The sequence below is a fragment of the Arvicanthis niloticus genome, chromosome 21, assembly GCF_011762505.2.
Source record: "Arvicanthis niloticus isolate mArvNil1 chromosome 21, mArvNil1.pat.X, whole genome shotgun sequence".
Lineage (NCBI taxonomy): Eukaryota > Metazoa > Chordata > Mammalia > Rodentia > Muridae > Arvicanthis > Arvicanthis niloticus.
Genome location: NC_047678.1, coordinates 32,126,297 through 32,144,507, shown reverse-complemented (window position 1 = coordinate 32,144,507; position 18,211 = coordinate 32,126,297). Strand labels below are relative to the sequence as shown.

The 18,211-nt window shown below is 43.6% G+C and overlaps 1 protein-coding gene across 2 annotated transcripts in view; it reads right to left on the bottom strand.

Annotated features, from left to right (window-relative positions):
• Trank1 (tetratricopeptide repeat and ankyrin repeat containing 1) overlaps positions 1 to 17,411 on the bottom strand; it is an 81,615-nt gene extending 64,204 nt beyond the window's left edge. For both annotated transcript variants that reach the window (XM_034484390.2, XM_076917839.1), the window contains exon 1: positions 16,984 to 17,411. In XM_034484390.2, the coding sequence (XP_034340281.1) occupies positions 16,984 to 17,396 (413 nt within the window). In that variant the 5' untranslated portion in view covers positions 17,397 to 17,411. The remainder of the gene's footprint in view (positions 1 to 16,983) is intronic.
• Positions 17,412 to 18,211: the final 800 nt, after the last annotated feature.

Below are 18,211 nucleotides of genomic sequence, written 5' to 3'. Positions count from 1 at the left end.
GAGGTGCTTGTCTTAAATAAGAGACTCCCTTGAGAAGGAATGTCTATTCCTCTGACTTTTGATAGCCTGGTTTTGTTAGCCTGTTGGGAGAAGCTCAGCTCAGGATCACTCGCCAGGTGTAGCAAATTAGTGGCTCAGTAGTTAATGATACCACATATTTCCATCTGTGGTCAGAGACTTTGCATTAACCTTTAAGCACCTGTGGCAACAGTGGTCCTACTTACACTGCCCTAGTTTATCTCTGAGAGAAATCTCAGATGGTAGCTGCCACACCTTCTTCAGCTTTGAGAACCCCTGTGGCTTCTCTGACCCAGCTATCACTCTTACTTCACTGCCTACTGACAGCCTGCTTTATCCTGTTTAGCTTGACTTTGATTCCTATATACCCTGACTTTACAAATTAAATGCAGATTCTCTTTGCATTTAATTATGCCCATGCCAACACAAAAATTTGGCATGCTAATAAAAAGTTCTCAATAAAATTTGGCCAGCATGGTATCACAGCCCTGCTATCCCCTGACATACAAATTTAGGAACAAAGGGGGACGTAGGAGTAGAGAAAGGGGTGGCCATCTACTCTTCTCAAGCAAATCTTACATCTTTCAAGTGTACTTTAAAACCCAACAAACATTCCTTCCTTAGTAAATTTTTCTTAGTCCAGAAAAAAAAAAGGTTGACATTGTTCTGAACTGTTCACATGCCTCCCTAAATTCAGCACACTCCTTGTAACACGTCCTTCTCCACAGACAGCTTCTGGTTTGCTCATCTCAGCAGCTCTTTTTGACTTGTCTTCTTTAAGGACAAACATGGGTTACCTAGCTTTTGCATATAGGCCAGTTGAAGAAGGGTTAGAGCCCAAAGTATGGCTGGCCAAAAATCTGAGTTGCAAGCCCATTTTCACCTAGCAGAGGCTGCACTCTTGCTCTGGTTGTAGAAAACTGGCATCTTGTTTGCTTTGGTTTTGTGTGTGGCTTGGAGTTTGAGCAGTCTGCTTGGCCCTGCCTTCAGTTTAAAACTTTGGTTAACATTTACATCAACTTTTGTTCACTTTTTTCTCCAGAGCTAAAATGCAGCTATATATCAAAAAAAAAGAAGGCAACAAATTATTTAACACATTTTAAAGATACTGAAATCCAAATCTGGGACAAAGAAAAATTTTTAAATTCTCATTTTGGCTACAAATCACTCCACATTACACTCCAATACAATTAGTTGGACACTCAGACCCTAACTGTCACTCACGCTGTGACACCAAAGGTGAAGTAAAGGTAACTGAATGTGTCTCACACACTGTGTCCTGAGTGTACCTCTAAAGACTACCTGAAGTGTGTCTATTGAGCTCAGAACGTAAGCGGCCTGTCAGGAATGAAGGTGTCTAAAATAGACAAGTCCCTTCCTCTACCTATCAGACTACTGAAACAATAGTCCCCAAGAAATTAGAATTTCCCCAGGAGTCTCTCTCTGGGAGAAGAAGGCAGAAGTCTGGTGCCAGGTCTGAGAGGAAACTTGTCTCTCTGAAAGAAACTGCACACACTTCTGACAGTGTCACACTGCCTTGCAGGAAGAGACCAGAAACAAAACAAGGATTGACCAATGAGTTAACACCCTGACTCTAACTGCTTATCTCTGCTTACCTAGCCCCCTGCATAAACCACCCACAAGTCAAGACACCAGACTCTCCAGTAGAAGCAAGAATGCCTGTGGATACTGTAAAAATTTTAAAAATAGAAATATATTGATAAATCAGGGCACTAAAAATGACATTGTCCTGAACTAAAAGAAAAAAAAAAAAACTAGTGTTTACCCTAGATATTTAATATGTACATATGCTTGCCAAACCTTCTTGGTAAAAACTTGTACTATTTCTCTCCAACTTTAATATATATAATGCCCAGTCCTACCTAAGAAACTTTCAGAATGAACACCTTGAGTGGTTCTCAGGAGGAGAAAAAAGTTAAAAGTATTTGTTGTCTACCTCAGTTAAAACCTGACAACTGTTCTTTGTTTGTTTTTCAATTTATTTTTATGTGGATGAGTGCTTTGCCTGCATATGTGCCCATGCACCGTGTGTGCACAGTGCCCACAGAGGCTAGAAGGCATCAGATCCCTGAGACTATGTGGATGCCAAAAATTGAACTCAGGTTCTCTGTAGAGCAGTCAGTGCTCTTAACCACTGTGCCATATCTACATCTCCTGATAATGAGGTATTTTAAAAATCTTCATGGTCAATTCATTTTAACTGACAGTTGATACTCAGTAAGGTCAAGTTACAATAGAAAAATTTGCCTACTTGTGTTCACCACATCTGTTCACAACAACTATGTCAAGGAATCTGCCTAAGTGGCCATTAATAGATGAATAGATAAAGAAAATGTTCTGTAGAGGCCAGAGCACTGGTTGCTTTCCAGACAATTTGGGTTCAATGCCCAGCACCCATATGATTACCCACAACACCACCATCTCTAATTCCAGTTCCAGGGGATCCAGTGCCCTCTCTTAGTCTCCACAGTCACTGAATATAGTGTATAGACATCTAAGCAGACAAATCAACCATACACATAAAATAAAATAAACAAAACTTTTTAACCAAATTTTTATCCGCTGATAACCAGATGACCAAATGTGTGTCATATATATAGTGTAATGTTAGCCTTTAAAAAAGAAGCTATTCTGATGCAGTGCATACTCAAGGATGAACCTCAAAGACAATAGGTGATGATATAAATCAGACACAGGAGACATACAACATATGATTTCACTTCTGTAGGTTACCACTGAAGTCAAATTCATGGGCACAGAAAGCAAACTGAGGTTGCCCGGAGTGGGGCAAAGGAAAAATGGAGAGTATGGGGGAAATGGAGGTTCATATTTGCAAATGAAAACATTCCCTAGATCAGCTTGACAAGATGAATATAGTGAAATCCTGTCTCAGAATTAAAAGGTAAGATGGTAAATATGGGGTGTGTGTGTGTGTGTGTGTGTGTGTGTGTGTGTGTTTCACAGCAAACCCAGGGTTCTAAGCAGGCTAGAGAAACCACTGAGCTTGCAGCTTCAGCCCTTGGTATCTTGAGACAGGGTCTTGCTCTGTAACTTAGCTCCTTCAACTGTAGATCCCCCTGACCTCCACCTTCTGAATGTACATGATAGAATATGCCCCCACACTCCATTTATTTTGCAATCAATTTTTGTTCTTTTCTGCAAAAATATAATAATAAAACAGATGTTTGGAGAAAATACGAGTACAGAGTAAAGGAATATTTTTCTTAAAGTTTATTTCTATTTTAAAAGCATTTATTTCTTTGTGTTCACTATGCTATATCAAGATACCCAAAAGCTGACGGGAGACCAAGCCTCTCCTATCTCTGGTAGTGCTAAATGACATGAACCTCAGGAAAGAGGGGGAAGAAACGTACTTACTGTTCCTGAGCCATACTGGGGTCCTGCCCCATTGACCAAGACAGCAGCTAAAATACGCTAGGGCTTACAGTACCTAAAATGAGTACATAATACATGTCTTTCAATAGATAAGTCTGCCTTTGTGAGGGCCTCCAGGGAGTAGAGTCACTGGGTCACAGAGGGGAATGCACTGTTTAGTTCATAAATACTGCCTCTTTTCCAAGTTGACTCAATCTATACTCAATAGGAGAATATTAGAAACATAAATTGCCAACAAAATTTCAATACTAGGTATTATTAGTCTTTTTAATTTAACCCAAGCTGATACCTTGCAGTGTTAAGCTACATTTTTCTGATGACTAATACTGTGAGTCTTTTCCTGAGTGTGCTGGCCATTTGCATCTCCCCTTTTAAAGTTTATAACCGACCCAACCATTGGGCTACGTTGGGTTTTGTTGTTATAGTTGTTGCTGCTGTTGGATTTTTAAATAAGAACATGCCTTTGTTTGTGTTGTTTTTAATAAGCAATTATTAGATGACAGTATATCTGCCCTGTGTTAGTTAATTTTGTCAGCAAACATTATCACTACTAAACAGAGAGAAGACTGTAGTCTGGATAGGTACTTAACACCTGTCATTTACACAAGCCATATACAGTTCAGAAAATAAATTTTCCAAAGACACTTATTTCTAGTAAATGCCTTGGGAGATCTCATTATATTCTGCTTTGTTAGATACCATGGTGCCAGTGTACAATTTTTTTAAATTAAAACCTAAAAATAGATTAAACTTTTATGGAATGTGAAATGTGAAAGTTTGTTGGGAGCTGACTTTTAGCAGAAAGCAGCTATTAGCTTTGCAGCCATCTCGAGCCATATACCCTGATAAGAGACTTGTTTTACAACAGCTGAGCACACTCTACTGAGGCAAACATCTTGTTTATCCCACGTATCTTGTTTTGCTGTTTAGTGACCCCAGCTTCATGGTACACGTGGTAAAGAGTCTTCAGCTGTGTTCCCCTGCTTGTGCTTATAAATACCCAGGATTTCCTTGCAAGGGAGTCAATGGGAGACAGTAAACAAGACTTGACTACATACCCTGTCTTGTCTCCATTCTTTGAGTCTCTTGCCCCTCTATCCCCCACGCTCTCTATTGACCAGAGCACTTAGCCCCAAAGTTTGGGGCAATGTGGACAGCAACATAGTGCCCCCCAAACATGGGGCAGTGCAGTTGTCAACCTAGTGGCCCCAAAGTGTGGGGCAGAATGGACAGCAACATAGTAGCCACAAGGCGAGGGCAGTGCACTCTCAGCAAAAGTTGATGCTCAGTAACAGTGTTTGGAACTTAGGAAGCTGACTAACGCTCTGTCCATTGGCTAAAATGAGCCATTCATGTGCTCTTTAAAGTAGCTACTCCTGATTAGCAGAGCCCAGTTTTGCTTCTATCTACATCCATTACCAAGCCCATCTGCATTAAGTGAAGCTGGCTCCACTCTAGGTGTCAAGAGTCTGATGATCAAATTGTATCTCCCTGCAATGTCTGGTTCAGTACTGAGTATAGAGCCCTAACACCTAAAAAGATGTTTTGAAGGACTCTGAGACAATGGGGACTTGTGGGGGAGAGGGGTAATGTGTATACATGTTCATGTGCATAAACATAGGTATCTATGCAGGTATGTGTCAGAGGACAATCTTGGGTGTTATTCCTCAGATTCTGTCCACTTTATTTTATTGAGACATGATCTCTTATTGCCCTGGGTCTTACAAATTTAGCTAGACTGGCCAGCAAGTTCTACGGAATCATCTATCTCCGCCTCCTCGGGGCTAGGATTATAAACACCAGTGCTAGGGCTGGATTTTTAACTAGGTCCTGGGATAGGTCTGATGCTTGCACTGCAAGCACTGCACCTTTTACGCTGTCTCCCAGCCCTGAAGCTTGATCTTTTTTAAAATGACTTTTCTAAGTTTCCAAAGAGGATCTGTCTGCTACTTCAGGTAATGTGGAAGTAAGCTGCATGGCTTGTGGCTACTACTGTTTTAAAAAAACGTTCTAACCTATTTCCACCACAGAAAAAGTCCCACTGGGGAGTGCAGTTCTGGGTAGAACAACTACCCACCCAGGTGCAATATCGAAATATTGTTTACTCAGTGGAAAATCTAGTCTCTAAACCCCTGTACAACCGATGTATGAAGAACACACAGGGCCAGATATTTCTGTGTTCTCTGAACTATCACACTGCCACCTTGAGCATCATGTTTCTTTCTATTCCGATCATCCCTTAATGTCGATCAAGTGATACCCGTGAGCGTAGGCTAAGTTCTCCTGGAACAACTCCCTGAACCATATTGTGGAATAAAACGTAGAGTATCAAAACTTATGCTGAGCAACCCACCCACATCTCTATATGTATACATATAGCATGAGTTCTCTGTGTACAGAGCACTACAACTAGAAATGTGTTTGCTACTCCACAGCTTCTCCAAACTACCAAGTTTCTTTCTACCTAACTCCCTTTAAAAGATGAACAACGGCTGGCAAAACCAAAATGCAATTCAATAAAACCACTGCTGACACTGCAAAGCAAACATGAAGAAAATGTTCTCATATGATTTCATGAACCAGTTTGGGCGCACGCTTGCTTGCTTGCTTGCTTGCTTGCTTGCTTGCTTGCTTGCTTGCTTGCGAGAGGGTTGCAAAAAGGCCTAACATTGTACTGGTTTGTTTCAGACTTGGCTTGTTGCTGTGCAGAATTTTCAATGCAGTCAATTTTTAGCTGGTAATTTCTCCTGATGCTCAGATTGGAACATGACTCAACTCAGCCTGACTCACTCTTGTCCCTTGACTAAACAGTACAATTTCATTAAATTTCAGATAACAAATGGAACAGCTCACTGTGAGAAAAGCAAAAGCAGGACTCCTGGGGGGTTAATTAACTTGACACTGCTGTATGACTCGGTCTTTACAAGCTGAAATTAACACAGGACTAAAATAACTTGTATCTGTCCAACCTGAGGAAACAGATTTTGAAAGAAAGAAAAACTAAAATAACAAAATACTGAATTTAGTAAAGATATACATCACATGTAATTCCTATAGGAGCTTTTAAAGAGAATGCTTATGAAATATCCATGAACATCTGAGTTTGCAAGACTAACTTACAGGAAAAATAAGATAAACTTGACTCACCTATCAATCTTGACTTTTTAAAATACCCTGCATTTCTGTCTGTGGAAATTCATGATTATAAAATGACAGCTTTTCCTTTATTAACAAATAAATTTTAACAAAATTGTATTTAAAATTGTAACTATATTTATTTGCCTATGGTAGGGGTAGGGAGAGGGAGTCCTGTGCTTCAACACATACATGGAGGTCAAAGGACAACTTGCAAAAGCAAGACTTGGTTCTCTCCTTTCACTATGTACTTCTAGAGGTCAAACTCAGGTCATCAAGCTTGACACTGCCCTTACCTGCTGGGTTATCTTGTCAGCCCGAAATCTGATTATTTTTTAACTTTTGCAAGACAAGATATATAAATAAAGTAATGAAATGTCTCTCAGATTCACCTTAAGAGATAAATAAGTCAGAGTAGCCTAGATATTGTTAATAGAAGAAATATTAAGGTAAAGTATTATTTAATAATATTATTAATATTAATAAAATATTATTTTAAATGTATTTATACAAACTTACCTACATTTTTTGGAGTGGTCCTAACATGTAAAAGAGCAAGCATGTGAATAGAACAGTACAGAATATCCAGAAATAAATATATGACATCAAATAACTCCCTGTAGATAAAGGTAGCTTTTAAATAAACAGAAAAGAAATGAATCATGGCTTGGTAGGACCTGAGAAAGAAATTTCCCCTTCACACTCTGTGGTAAGGCAAATAATGCATGTTCCAAAAATATCCACACACACCAGACCAGCACTTGTGAATATATCACAGGCAAAGAAGCTTTATAGATTTGTTTTTGTAGACCTTAAGAAAGGAATGTTACAGTGGAGATGTGGATGAGCCTTCTTTAGCCACAAGATCTGTAAAAGTAGCTCTCTATAGCTACAGTAGTAGAGATACCACAGGGCAGGAAAGAGACTGCAGGAACCTTCAAGCCTAAAATGTCTGGCCCTGCTATGGCAGGCCTTTAAGGTGGAGAATCATGGGAAATAGGTTCCCAGGAGCAGGGGAGATGGTTCAGTGGCTAAGAGCACTGTCTGCTCTTTCAGAAAACTCAGATTCAGTTCCCAGAACCCACATGGTACCTCACAACCATCTGTAACTCCAGATCCCAGAGAAACCTGATGCCCTGTTCTAGACTCCATGGCACTGGACATGCATACAGACCAGAAGTCATACACATATATATTAAAACATTTTTTAAATAAAGAAATCAGCTCCCAGATGAAAGAACATGAAAGCTTAGGTCTATGGCCACAAGGAACAAATAGACCCTGCCAACAATGCAAGTTTAGGAAAAGCTGAGTAAGCTTTCTAGAGGAAGGGTGGGTAGTCACATGGGTGTACATATTTGCTAAGTTCATTCAATCAGTGCACTTCAGTTAATACCTTTTACTTCATCAGTTGTCTCCTCTTTAGAGAAGCATCGAGAAGATGTAAATACACATTCTGAACTGTCTTCAATGTTCTAGGGAGAAATATGTTGTCGTCTAAGTGATGCATATATACAGCTTTAATCTGGGACCTACCGCAATGCCCAACAAGGACCTTGTTTAAAAACTTAAAGAGCAGTAGCAGGCAAATGCCACATAAGAAGAAAGGGTTTCTTTTAGCTCACAGTTTATGTTACGTAGTCCATCATGACTGGAATGAAGGCAGCAGGAACTGGACTCAGCTAGTCCCATTGGTCACATTGGTCACGTGGCACCACAATAAGGAAATGGAGATAACTGCATACTGCTACCCAGTTCCCTTCCTCCACTAACACAGGCCAAGATCTCACCCAGGGGAATGGTGCCACCCACAATGGACAAGTCTTCCAACCTCAATTAAAGCAACAAAATAATTTCCCACAGGCAGGCTCAGAAACCCATCTCCCATCTCTTGGAGTCTGTCAATTTGACAATTAACATTAGCCATCACACCCCCTTCACAACAACACACTATGCAATATTTTTTACAAAAATGCTTTAGATGATGTCTGTGTGCTGATATAGGATCATTTTCAAAATATATTTGAGGAAAGCAAGTGCGGAATACTGTGTGCAGTATGCTCCCTTTACTGATAAAATGAATAACATATAAATAAGTAGACAAATGCTGAAGAATATAAATATGCATTTGTTTATATATACATAAATTCTGGCTCAGTAATCAGAGTGCTTACAACACAGGCATGACAAATTAAGTTCCTATACCAGACACCTCCATAAAAGAGCTGGGCATAGCATCAGAGTATCTGTAATCCTAGCACTGGGGAGCTGGAGACAGGCAGATCCTTGGAGCTCACTGGCTAGAAAGCCAGCTGAAGAGTGAGCAGCAGGTTCAATGAGACGGTGATTAGAAAGACGTCCACTGTCGACTCTAGGCTCCACATCCACATGTACATGTGCACGCACACATACACTTAGCACAAAGTTAACTAATTAATTAAAATATTTTTAACATCTAGTAGGGACCATCAGAAGTAAAATTGCTTAACCTTCCTGGAAAAATGGAGGAAGTAGAGGAAGACTTATCTTCATAACCTGTTTATATCTTACAAATCCCTGAAATACCAGAATTCAAAAAAGGTTTAATGCATCAAAAACAAGTTTTTTGAGAAGGGGACTCTAGTGGCACTAAGAGCAAAACCATAAGGAAAGTGACAGCCATAGACCATGGATAGCCCAGCTCCTGTCCATCGAGGCACAACAGAGCAGCTAATAGCATTAAGGTCAGCAAGAGTGTGGCCATCACTCTCACCTACACTGATGGCCAGATAAAACATGTCACAAACATTTGATGTTCAGTCTTGGAACATAGCTTTCAGCTGTTGGGAAATTGTTCTTCAAATATGCTTTGTTCACTGTATGATATTCTGTAAAAGCCATTCAAATGCAAAAGTTCTACAGAGAAATTTATGTAAAATGTGGTACATCTTAGAATAGAACAATACTGCTATTTAAAAATAAGAGGTGCATCTATATAAAGTGTAAAAGCTGTCAAAATATGCCATTAAAGTGAATAAAGCAAACTGGAAGGCAATTTGTAGAGCAACTTGGAGAACAAGTGAGAGAGCTTAGAAAGAGGTGTGTGTGTGTATGTGTGTGTGTGTGTGTGTGTGTCCATAAGTACATTTAAGAAATAACACAACAGAGCTGCAGAAACTGAGCCATGGTTAAAAGTTCATACTGCTCCTTCAGAGGACCTGACTTCATTTCTGAGTACTCACATTGGGATGCTCACAACTACCTGTAACTCCAGCTCCAGGGGATCTGACACTCTCCTGACTTACATAGGCACTACGCTAATGCGCACATAGCCAGCCACACACAGACATACACATATATACATAGTTTAAAGCAAAATAAAGGAACTGGTCAAAGTGGTGGTCTTCACGGAGGAGGTCTAGCAGTGGGGAGCATGTTCTGAAGTGTAAGAGACTACACTTCTGTTTAGTGCCTCAGTGTGTGGTAACTCATCATTGCTGCTTCAGGAAGGGAGTGTACCACCTTGCTAAATAGATCACTGAATCACAGAAAAGGCTTAGTACATGATGGCTGGACTCCGATTTCTGCAGCCCACCAAGCCTCTGCATGCACCTCAGACTGTTTATTCTGCTCACTGCTTTCATGAGAGTAGTCCAGTGCAGCTGCATGACACCAGGAGAAGTGTGCTGCATACTTCATACCTGACAGCCCCATGTTAAACCCTTCTCAGCCATTTTCAGGAGAATATGACTGAAAAAAAAACCAATAAAGGAGACATACAGTTATTCTAGTTTGAGAGATCAGGAAACAGGTTCACACAGGAAGAATTTCTCCTTGAAAGGCTCAAGCTCAAATCTAAACCAAACTCTGTGTTCACGAATCCTTGTATACACAGTATACACAGGGTGACAGTGACTAGAAAAAAAATAAAGAAATAAAGAACTTCAAAGTTAAATGCAAATCCTCAAAAAACCCACCCAATAAAACACAAAAGTGTGCATCCACAGCTATTTCAAGACACACAGAAAGTTCGGCCAGGCTACCAGGTGTGTTCATCCACACACCCAGAGACACACATTGCTGATTTCCAGAGCCCATAGCTTACACACAGCTTGGCATAAGATAAACTATTATTATTGATGCTCTAGTGTAAACCCTTACATTGACCAACACTCTTAATAAACATCTGGTTCTTTGATCTAGAATCTTCCTTCCTGATGCCTCTCATCCTGCCTGCTTGAATTTCTCTTCCTCTATCCAGGTAACAACTCAAAACTGACTTCCCATTTTTCTTCCTAGGAGGACTGAGGAGCTATCATCTGAGTGCTTGCTCACATCCACTCATCCATCTTCACAGTGAAGTATGCTCTGTCATCATTAGCAAAACTTATCAATGTATACCCTTATCAGCCCAAACCAGAGCCGTCTCTGAGGACCAGAACTGACTTAAAACAAAAAAAGGCAAACAGAAGTTTAAAGCTAATAAAAAGAAATATATTGGAGAGAAAGTCCAGGAGGCACAGCTAGTACCTGGTCAGTGTGCTCAGGTTTAAATGGGCTCTGGACATTAGCAATATGTATGCCTTTCCCTCTGGCAGGTTGGTGCTGATGGACAGAGGAGCTAGTCCAAGATTAACCGAGTAGCAGGTTCGCTTTACAGTCTATAATTCTGTTTGCACTATATTCTATGGGAAAAGAATCCACTTGTAGCCCAACATACACACACTGCTAATGAAGTAACTTTTAATCTAGGTGTGATCCATGCAAATCCTCCCCCTGCTACACAGAGAGGATAATACAGAGACACATGACCTCAGAAACACGGCCGGAGACCTGATTAGAGGGGCAAGATTAACCTTGGAATGGTTCGAAGCCTTTGTTTCCTTTCCCTCAATAACCTGCTGGCTAAAGATGAGGTGGGAGACAAACTTTTGGAATGGAGCTCCATTGTCTTCTCAGGCTTTTTAAATAAAGTGCAGTATACGATCACTTCCTGGGGTCAGTGAGATGGCTCAGTGGGCAAAGACACATGCCACCAAGCCTGACACCTGAGTTTGATCCCCAAGACCCAACCACATGGTGGAAAGAGAGAACCAACTCTAACAGGTTATCCTCTGCCCTTGGCACTTGTGTGATGCACAGACCACTTACAAAGGAGAGGGCCCTGGAAAGCACCCTTACACATGAAGGAGGAGCTCACCCCTGGTTACATACAAGCTGCTGAACACTCTTAGGACAATAAATCAAGATGGCCACGTAATGCTCCCTGTTTGCAGTGTTGTGTTTGTGGCTTTGGTCTTGCTTCCTCCCAAATATCCTTGTTTCTCAGGCTAAAAAATCTGTCCACTTTTAGTGCTGCCCTCGAGGACAGGAAGACCCAGTGCTGAGCAAATTAAGAGTCTACATAAATGGTACTTGACTTTCAAAAGCTGATACTGCTGAACTCGGATTTGCCTTGAGCACAAAAGATGCACAGCCCCACCAGCTCACCGGTGCACGGAGTTTGGTCAAGTAGGAATGGATGAAGCTAATTCAACCAAACCTAGTCCAGGGAATCACAGGTAAAGGTCATTTACCCTTCCAGGCTTTTAACAAAAGAAGGAAACAAGGTCATATTCATTTTATGTGCTTCGAAATCAAGAAAAATGTCTGGTCAAGGAAAATGGTCAGTGCCATTACCATAGAAAGAACATCATTCTTGGTTTCAGTATAACAGAAGCTCTGGCTTGTCTAGTTCAGTGCTCCCTTTTATTCAAGTTTTCCCAGCTTTGCCTCCACTGTTGATCTCTGGTTGTAATTTAAGTATTTTCTTTGCTAAGGGGGGGGGGGAGAGAGAAAGAGAAGGAGTGTGTGTGTGTGTGTGTGTGTGTGTCTGTGTCTGTGTCTGTGTGTATGTGTGTGTGTGTGCGCGCGCGCCTGTAAGATCACCATTCTTGCATGTGATGCTTTCTTAAAGTCTTCTGCACTCTACAGAAACCTGTTGGAAAAGCAGTCTTTCTGAGGCTGAGGCATTGATTTTCAGCTCCACTTCCCCACCTGGAGAAGCAAAGGGGATCTTGTTCCTCACTGTTATTAAAAACAATGGCCAGTAAAAAAAAAAAAAAAAAAAAAAATCTTAATTTAAATACATATAGTATAAAAGTGCATATAGACACATAAGCTATAAAAGTACATTTTATATATGATATAGTTCATTATACATAATACAGCATTGTGTTATAAAATTATATTCACGTGCACGTGCTTCAAAATTATCAAGTAAATATTGAGAAAAGTGCCAGAAGTCAACCTTCAACCTCCACTTCAGCTAAGTGTTCTCAGAATCTCTCTACTGCCCTCAAAGAGAACACCCGCAGGCTCTATTTTCACAGCTAGGATGAATTCATCCCAACGAGCAAAGATAAAATAACAAAAGAACACAGAAATGTGTCTTTGATAGCAATGACAGGAAAGAGAACCAACCAGCAAAGAGAAGTTAAGAATTCCACAGTGGCAAGGCCTGTTTGTTGTAGGTTAGGAAGTTGAGAGAACAGGTGTCTAGTCCCAGATGCACCCATAACTATGAGGTGATACTTGCCTCATGAAATGACTGTGGTCCTGATAGTGAATGTGACGAGCTTTTTAAAATTCAAATGTAAGCATCATTGTAAAAAGAAAATGACTATACTGAAGCTCTTGATTCCATACATGCATACAGCTTGGTGGATGTGGCTCTGTACAGTAGGCCTTTTGTTGTTGTTGTTGTTGTTGTTGTTGCCGTTGTTGTTGCTGTTATTGTTGTTTGGTTTGGTTTTTAAAAAGAATACTTAGAATCCCATAGGCCTGTAGTTGTAAAATCCAGTTCTGAGTGGGCATGTCACATACCCCATCTTCTAGATGATTTAAAGACCTACAAAAGATACTTAGACTCAAGAACTCAACCTGGATATCTGAGGGTAAGATGAGAGATTAGGATTGACTCCTGTGACATGATACATGAGAAGTCCAGTTAACAAAGCATGTGCCATACTCCAAAGACAGAGTGGAAAAACAGGAGAAATCACAGAGATAGAGATAAGACATCTGAGAAGGGTGGCTATGCTGAGGGGCAACACAGCAGAAAGGGACAAGCCTCACAGGGCTACAGCAGCATGGTACCGCAGAAAACAGACAGCAAAGGGCTTATCTGAAAAGTGAGCCAGGTGATGTCGATACCACAAGATCAGCAGTTCTACCCACAGGACAGTCCCAGTTCATACATGACAAAAATCAGTAACATGGAAGAGAAAGCAGCAAGCATGGAAACCTAGCAATGAAGTTGAGATTTAAAAAAAAAAATAGAAATGTCAAAAATGTGGGGCTGGAGATTGCTCAATGGTTAAGAGCACCTGCTGTTCTTGCCGAGGGCCTAGGTTCTATTCCCAGCATCTACATGGCGGCTCACAGCTAACTGTAACTCCATTCAAGGGGATCTAATGACCTTCATGGGCACCAAGCACATGTATGATGTACATACATAAATGCAGACAAAATACTCATACACATAAAATTAAATAAAACCAAATATTTTTAAAATATATGTTAGAAATTAAATCCCAGCCAAGTAGAAAGAGTCACCAAGAGACTAAAATAAGCAGATAGAAGAATATCAGAAATTGAAGACAGGTCTAGATAATGCAGTGTTCAGACAGTAAGAGAAAAAAATATATAACCATGACCACAATGTCTAAGAACTCCCAGCACATTCAATGCACTAAGTAAGTAGAGGCCATGAACAAGCTAGTGTGAATATTCTGATGTCAAATAAAGTGGACTGTAAGCCAAAAATCAGTCTAAGAGATAAAGAAGGCTATAACATAAAGAAGAGATAATCCATCAAGATGACAAAAAATGTAAAGATAGCAAGCCTCAAATAAAAGAAAAATCCAAGACTGGGCATATTTACTATTGAATTTTCCCAAAAGCTTAATGGGCTAATATACCATCTGGGCAACAGTGGCTCACAACTTTGATCTCATCACTTGGGATATAACCAAGTTGGTCATTAACTATACAAATATGATGAGAAATTAATATGTAGAAATCAGTAAAGAACTCCAAAATTAAAAACTGTCATTTTTATGTGTATGAGTGTTTTGTCTGCATATATGTATGAATTGTACTGCATTGTGATCAGTGTCCAAGAAGGCCAGAAGAGGGCGCCAGAAGCCCATAAAGTGGAATTATAGTCATTGTGAGCCACCAGGTGAGTCAAGGAACCCACTCCAGGTCCTCTGCTAGAGCAGCAGGAAGCAAGGAGTAACCACTAAGTCATCTCTCTAGCTCCCAAAACTTCAAAATTACAAAGGGCATGCTTACAAATTTAAAAAGCACTCAACATTCTTAACCATCAGGAAAATGCATATTAAAATTACATTGATATCCCATTTCACTCCCATTTCAGTCAGAATGTGTATCTTCAGGAAAATACTTGACAACAAGAACTGGAAAGGATATGGGTGGCGTTAGAGGAACCCTTAATAGGCTAGCAGCATCCCTGTAAACTGGTGGTGCAGTCGTTGCAGCAATCAGTGTAGCCGTTTCTCAAGAGACTAAAAGGAGAACTACCACATGATCCAGATACTCGATGGCATCTACCAGAAGGAGCCAAAGTCAGAAAACCACAGAGATACTTGCACATTCATATGTATTGCTGCAGCATCCACAATGTTAAAGATACAGGGTCAGCCTCGCCACCCACCATGGGGACAAAGAAAACGTGATATATATATATATATATATATATATATATATATATATATATATATATATATATACACACACACACACACACATACATACAATTGGCTTTCACTCGTGCTTAAAGAATCAAACTACATCATTTGCGTGAAAAACGAACGGAACTTGGGATCATCAAGTAAAACAAAATTAGCCAGACTCAGAAAGGCAAATCTTATTTCTTCTCACATGTACAATCTAAAATTCAAACAGAGAGAGAGAGAGAGAGAGAGAGAGAGAGAGAGAGAGAGAGAGAGAGAAGAGGAAGGAGAGAGAGGGAGGGAGGAGGGAGAGAGAGGGAGGGCGGGAGGGAGGGACGGACTGAGGACTGACAGACAGAGGGAGGAGGAGACAGCGCGAAAACGTGAAGGCGCATTTTGGCGGGTGGGAGGTGCGGGGGGGGGGGAGGGGGAGGGGGAGGGAATATGAGAAAAACACAATGACGTATTTATATGAAAAACTCTTAATCCCACCGTGTACACTAAAAAATTTCATGAAATACTGAAATAAACTATTTTCTCATATATAGAATCTAGATTTCTCTGTCTTTGAATGATGTGAAACACAGGGGAGAGTTTGAGGGGAGCAGAGACAACCAAGGGGGAGGTAAGTATGTGTAGAGTACAGTAATATTCATGTCGTCGTGAAACCCATTATTTTGTACAGATTTTCTTAAACAATTTTTTTTTAAGATAAAAAAAGAAGGAATTCGCCCTGCAATCCTACAAAACAGCCCTGGTAGAAAAACAGTTAAAATGTCCTGATCCCTTTACAAGAAGGTACTTTCTAGAAAGCACCAAAGAGGTTGTCGATGCCAACAGGGTAATAACCTTTCCTCAAAATCAAAAGGATGCCTGGCACGGGAATGCTGAACACTGGGTAGCTGGAGATAAATCCGGGTGTAAGGGACGCGGGGCCTCTGGGTTTCAGCTCATCCTCTCTAGCTAAAGAAGCAGCGATTACGACAGCGCTCACTGAGCTGAAGTGGGTCCCCAGCTGCAGAACTCACAGCCCCCTTCTTCCTTCTTTTTAATTTTTTTTTTTTTTTTAAGTTGTACATCTCCCTAAGAACCGTCCCTAGGCAGCCTCTCTCTTGCTTGCCTCTGAGAAACGCCCCCAGCAGGGAGCAGAGTCCCCCAGCGGGCCCGGGGGTCCACCGCGGCGGGTTACAAGTGCGCAGAGCCCGCCAGGACAAGAGTGCGGGTTTGGGGCTGAGGATGAGCGGGACAGAGCAGGGCCGAGCAGCAAGCAGGCTGAGCCCGCGCTCCTGCGCATAGCGCCCCGCGACTCGGGTCGGCGGCGGAGGGTGGGCCCCGGAGGCCGCAGGGATGGAGGACAGAGGCCTCCCCCTCTAGGGGGCAGCCCGCGCCCCGCGCTCCCCGCCGATCCCGCGCCGCCATCCCTGCGCTGCTCCGCAAACCTCGAGCCAGGCTGTGCCGCGAGGCGCGTCCGCCGCGGTGTGGCCCGGAGGCTCCCCCCGGGGAGTGGGGAGTGGGGAGTGGGGGGGGGGGGTCCCCCGAAGGGAAAGCTCCGCTGGGCCGCGCCGCCCGGACCGTGTCGCCGAGCACGCCTTCCCGCGCCAGGCCGCGGTCGGGGGGAGGGCGGACGACCCCGCGGGGCCTCAGGGTCTCGCAGCCCGCAAAGCCCCAGGCACCCTCCCCCCCACCAGCTACGCACCTTGCCGCGCGCGGGTCCCACAAGGCGGGGACCCGCCGCCGCCTCCTCGGGATGCGTGCAGGTGACACCGAGGCCCCGCGTTCCGAGGCCGGGGCAAGGCGGAAAGCTGCTTCCCGCGGCTCGTGCGGGACCGGCTGCGGGAGCGCAGCGCAGGCCGAGTCGGTGCTCCCACGCGGCTGCGGGGGCCCGAGGGCCGTCACATATCTCCGCGCGGCGGGAGAGGAAGGTGTCGCCGCCTTTGCTCCGAGGACAGTGTCGTGTCCCGCACCGCCGCGCGGGAGAGGCCCGCGGCGTGGCGGCCCGGCCTCCGGGGCCGAAAGCTTCGCGCCGGGCGCGCGGGACCGCGGCGTGGGGCCCCGTCTCGAGCTGCGTCTCCTCGGAGGCCAGCGGCGGCCCGCGGTCGTGGAAGCCATCGCTCGGCGAGCTGGCGGCGGAGGCGCGCGCTCCCCTCGGGCCGCCCGCGTCGTCCCCTCAGACGCCGACGTCGCACTCACCGCGCACCCGACGCGCCGTCCCCGGAGGTCGGGAGCGGACGGGGCAGCGAAGCTCCGAGATGCGCGACGCTCGTCGCCTCCGTCATGCCGAGTTCCTGTCACGCGGGCGGGAGCCGTCCAGGCGCCTGCCAGAAGGGCCGCGACGTCGTGAGCGTGCGGCGGGCGGCGAGGTGGCTCCGAAGCTCTCCGGAACCAGGAGGCGCACTCGCCCCCCACCGGGTGGTCCTCGCGACTGAGGGGACGAGAGTCACGTTCCCACCCTACAGGGGCCTCGACCCAATCAGAGGACGCGGCTGCTGGCACGCTGCCTCCTGGTGGCTCATGGGCCTCCTGGGCCAGCGTCCAGGGCGCGTCGAGGAGCGGAAAACAGGAGCGGGGGAGGCGGAGGGGCCGAGGTCCAGGAACACTGCGGTCCTTCCCAGCTCCTCCGGAGTCGGAACCAGTCAGCCCTGACCAGCAGCCGCCTTCTGGCCTCCTCTCATGTCAGCCCCCAACCCCCAAATGTGAGGCGCCATTCCCCCCTCAAAGTCCTTTGGTGGCACCCCATTGTCTATGGCTGGGCCGTTAGACTCCTCAGTGTTAACCTTGGGTCCCGAGCAAGTCGTTCACACAAACCCTGAACTCCCAACAATACCCCATCCCGGAGGTGTTTTTTAAAAACTCTGGTGCCTGCCTTTTCTTCTGATTTGTGATGGGGCGTATCTCGAGAGTGCAAATTTTTAAAGCCTCTTAAG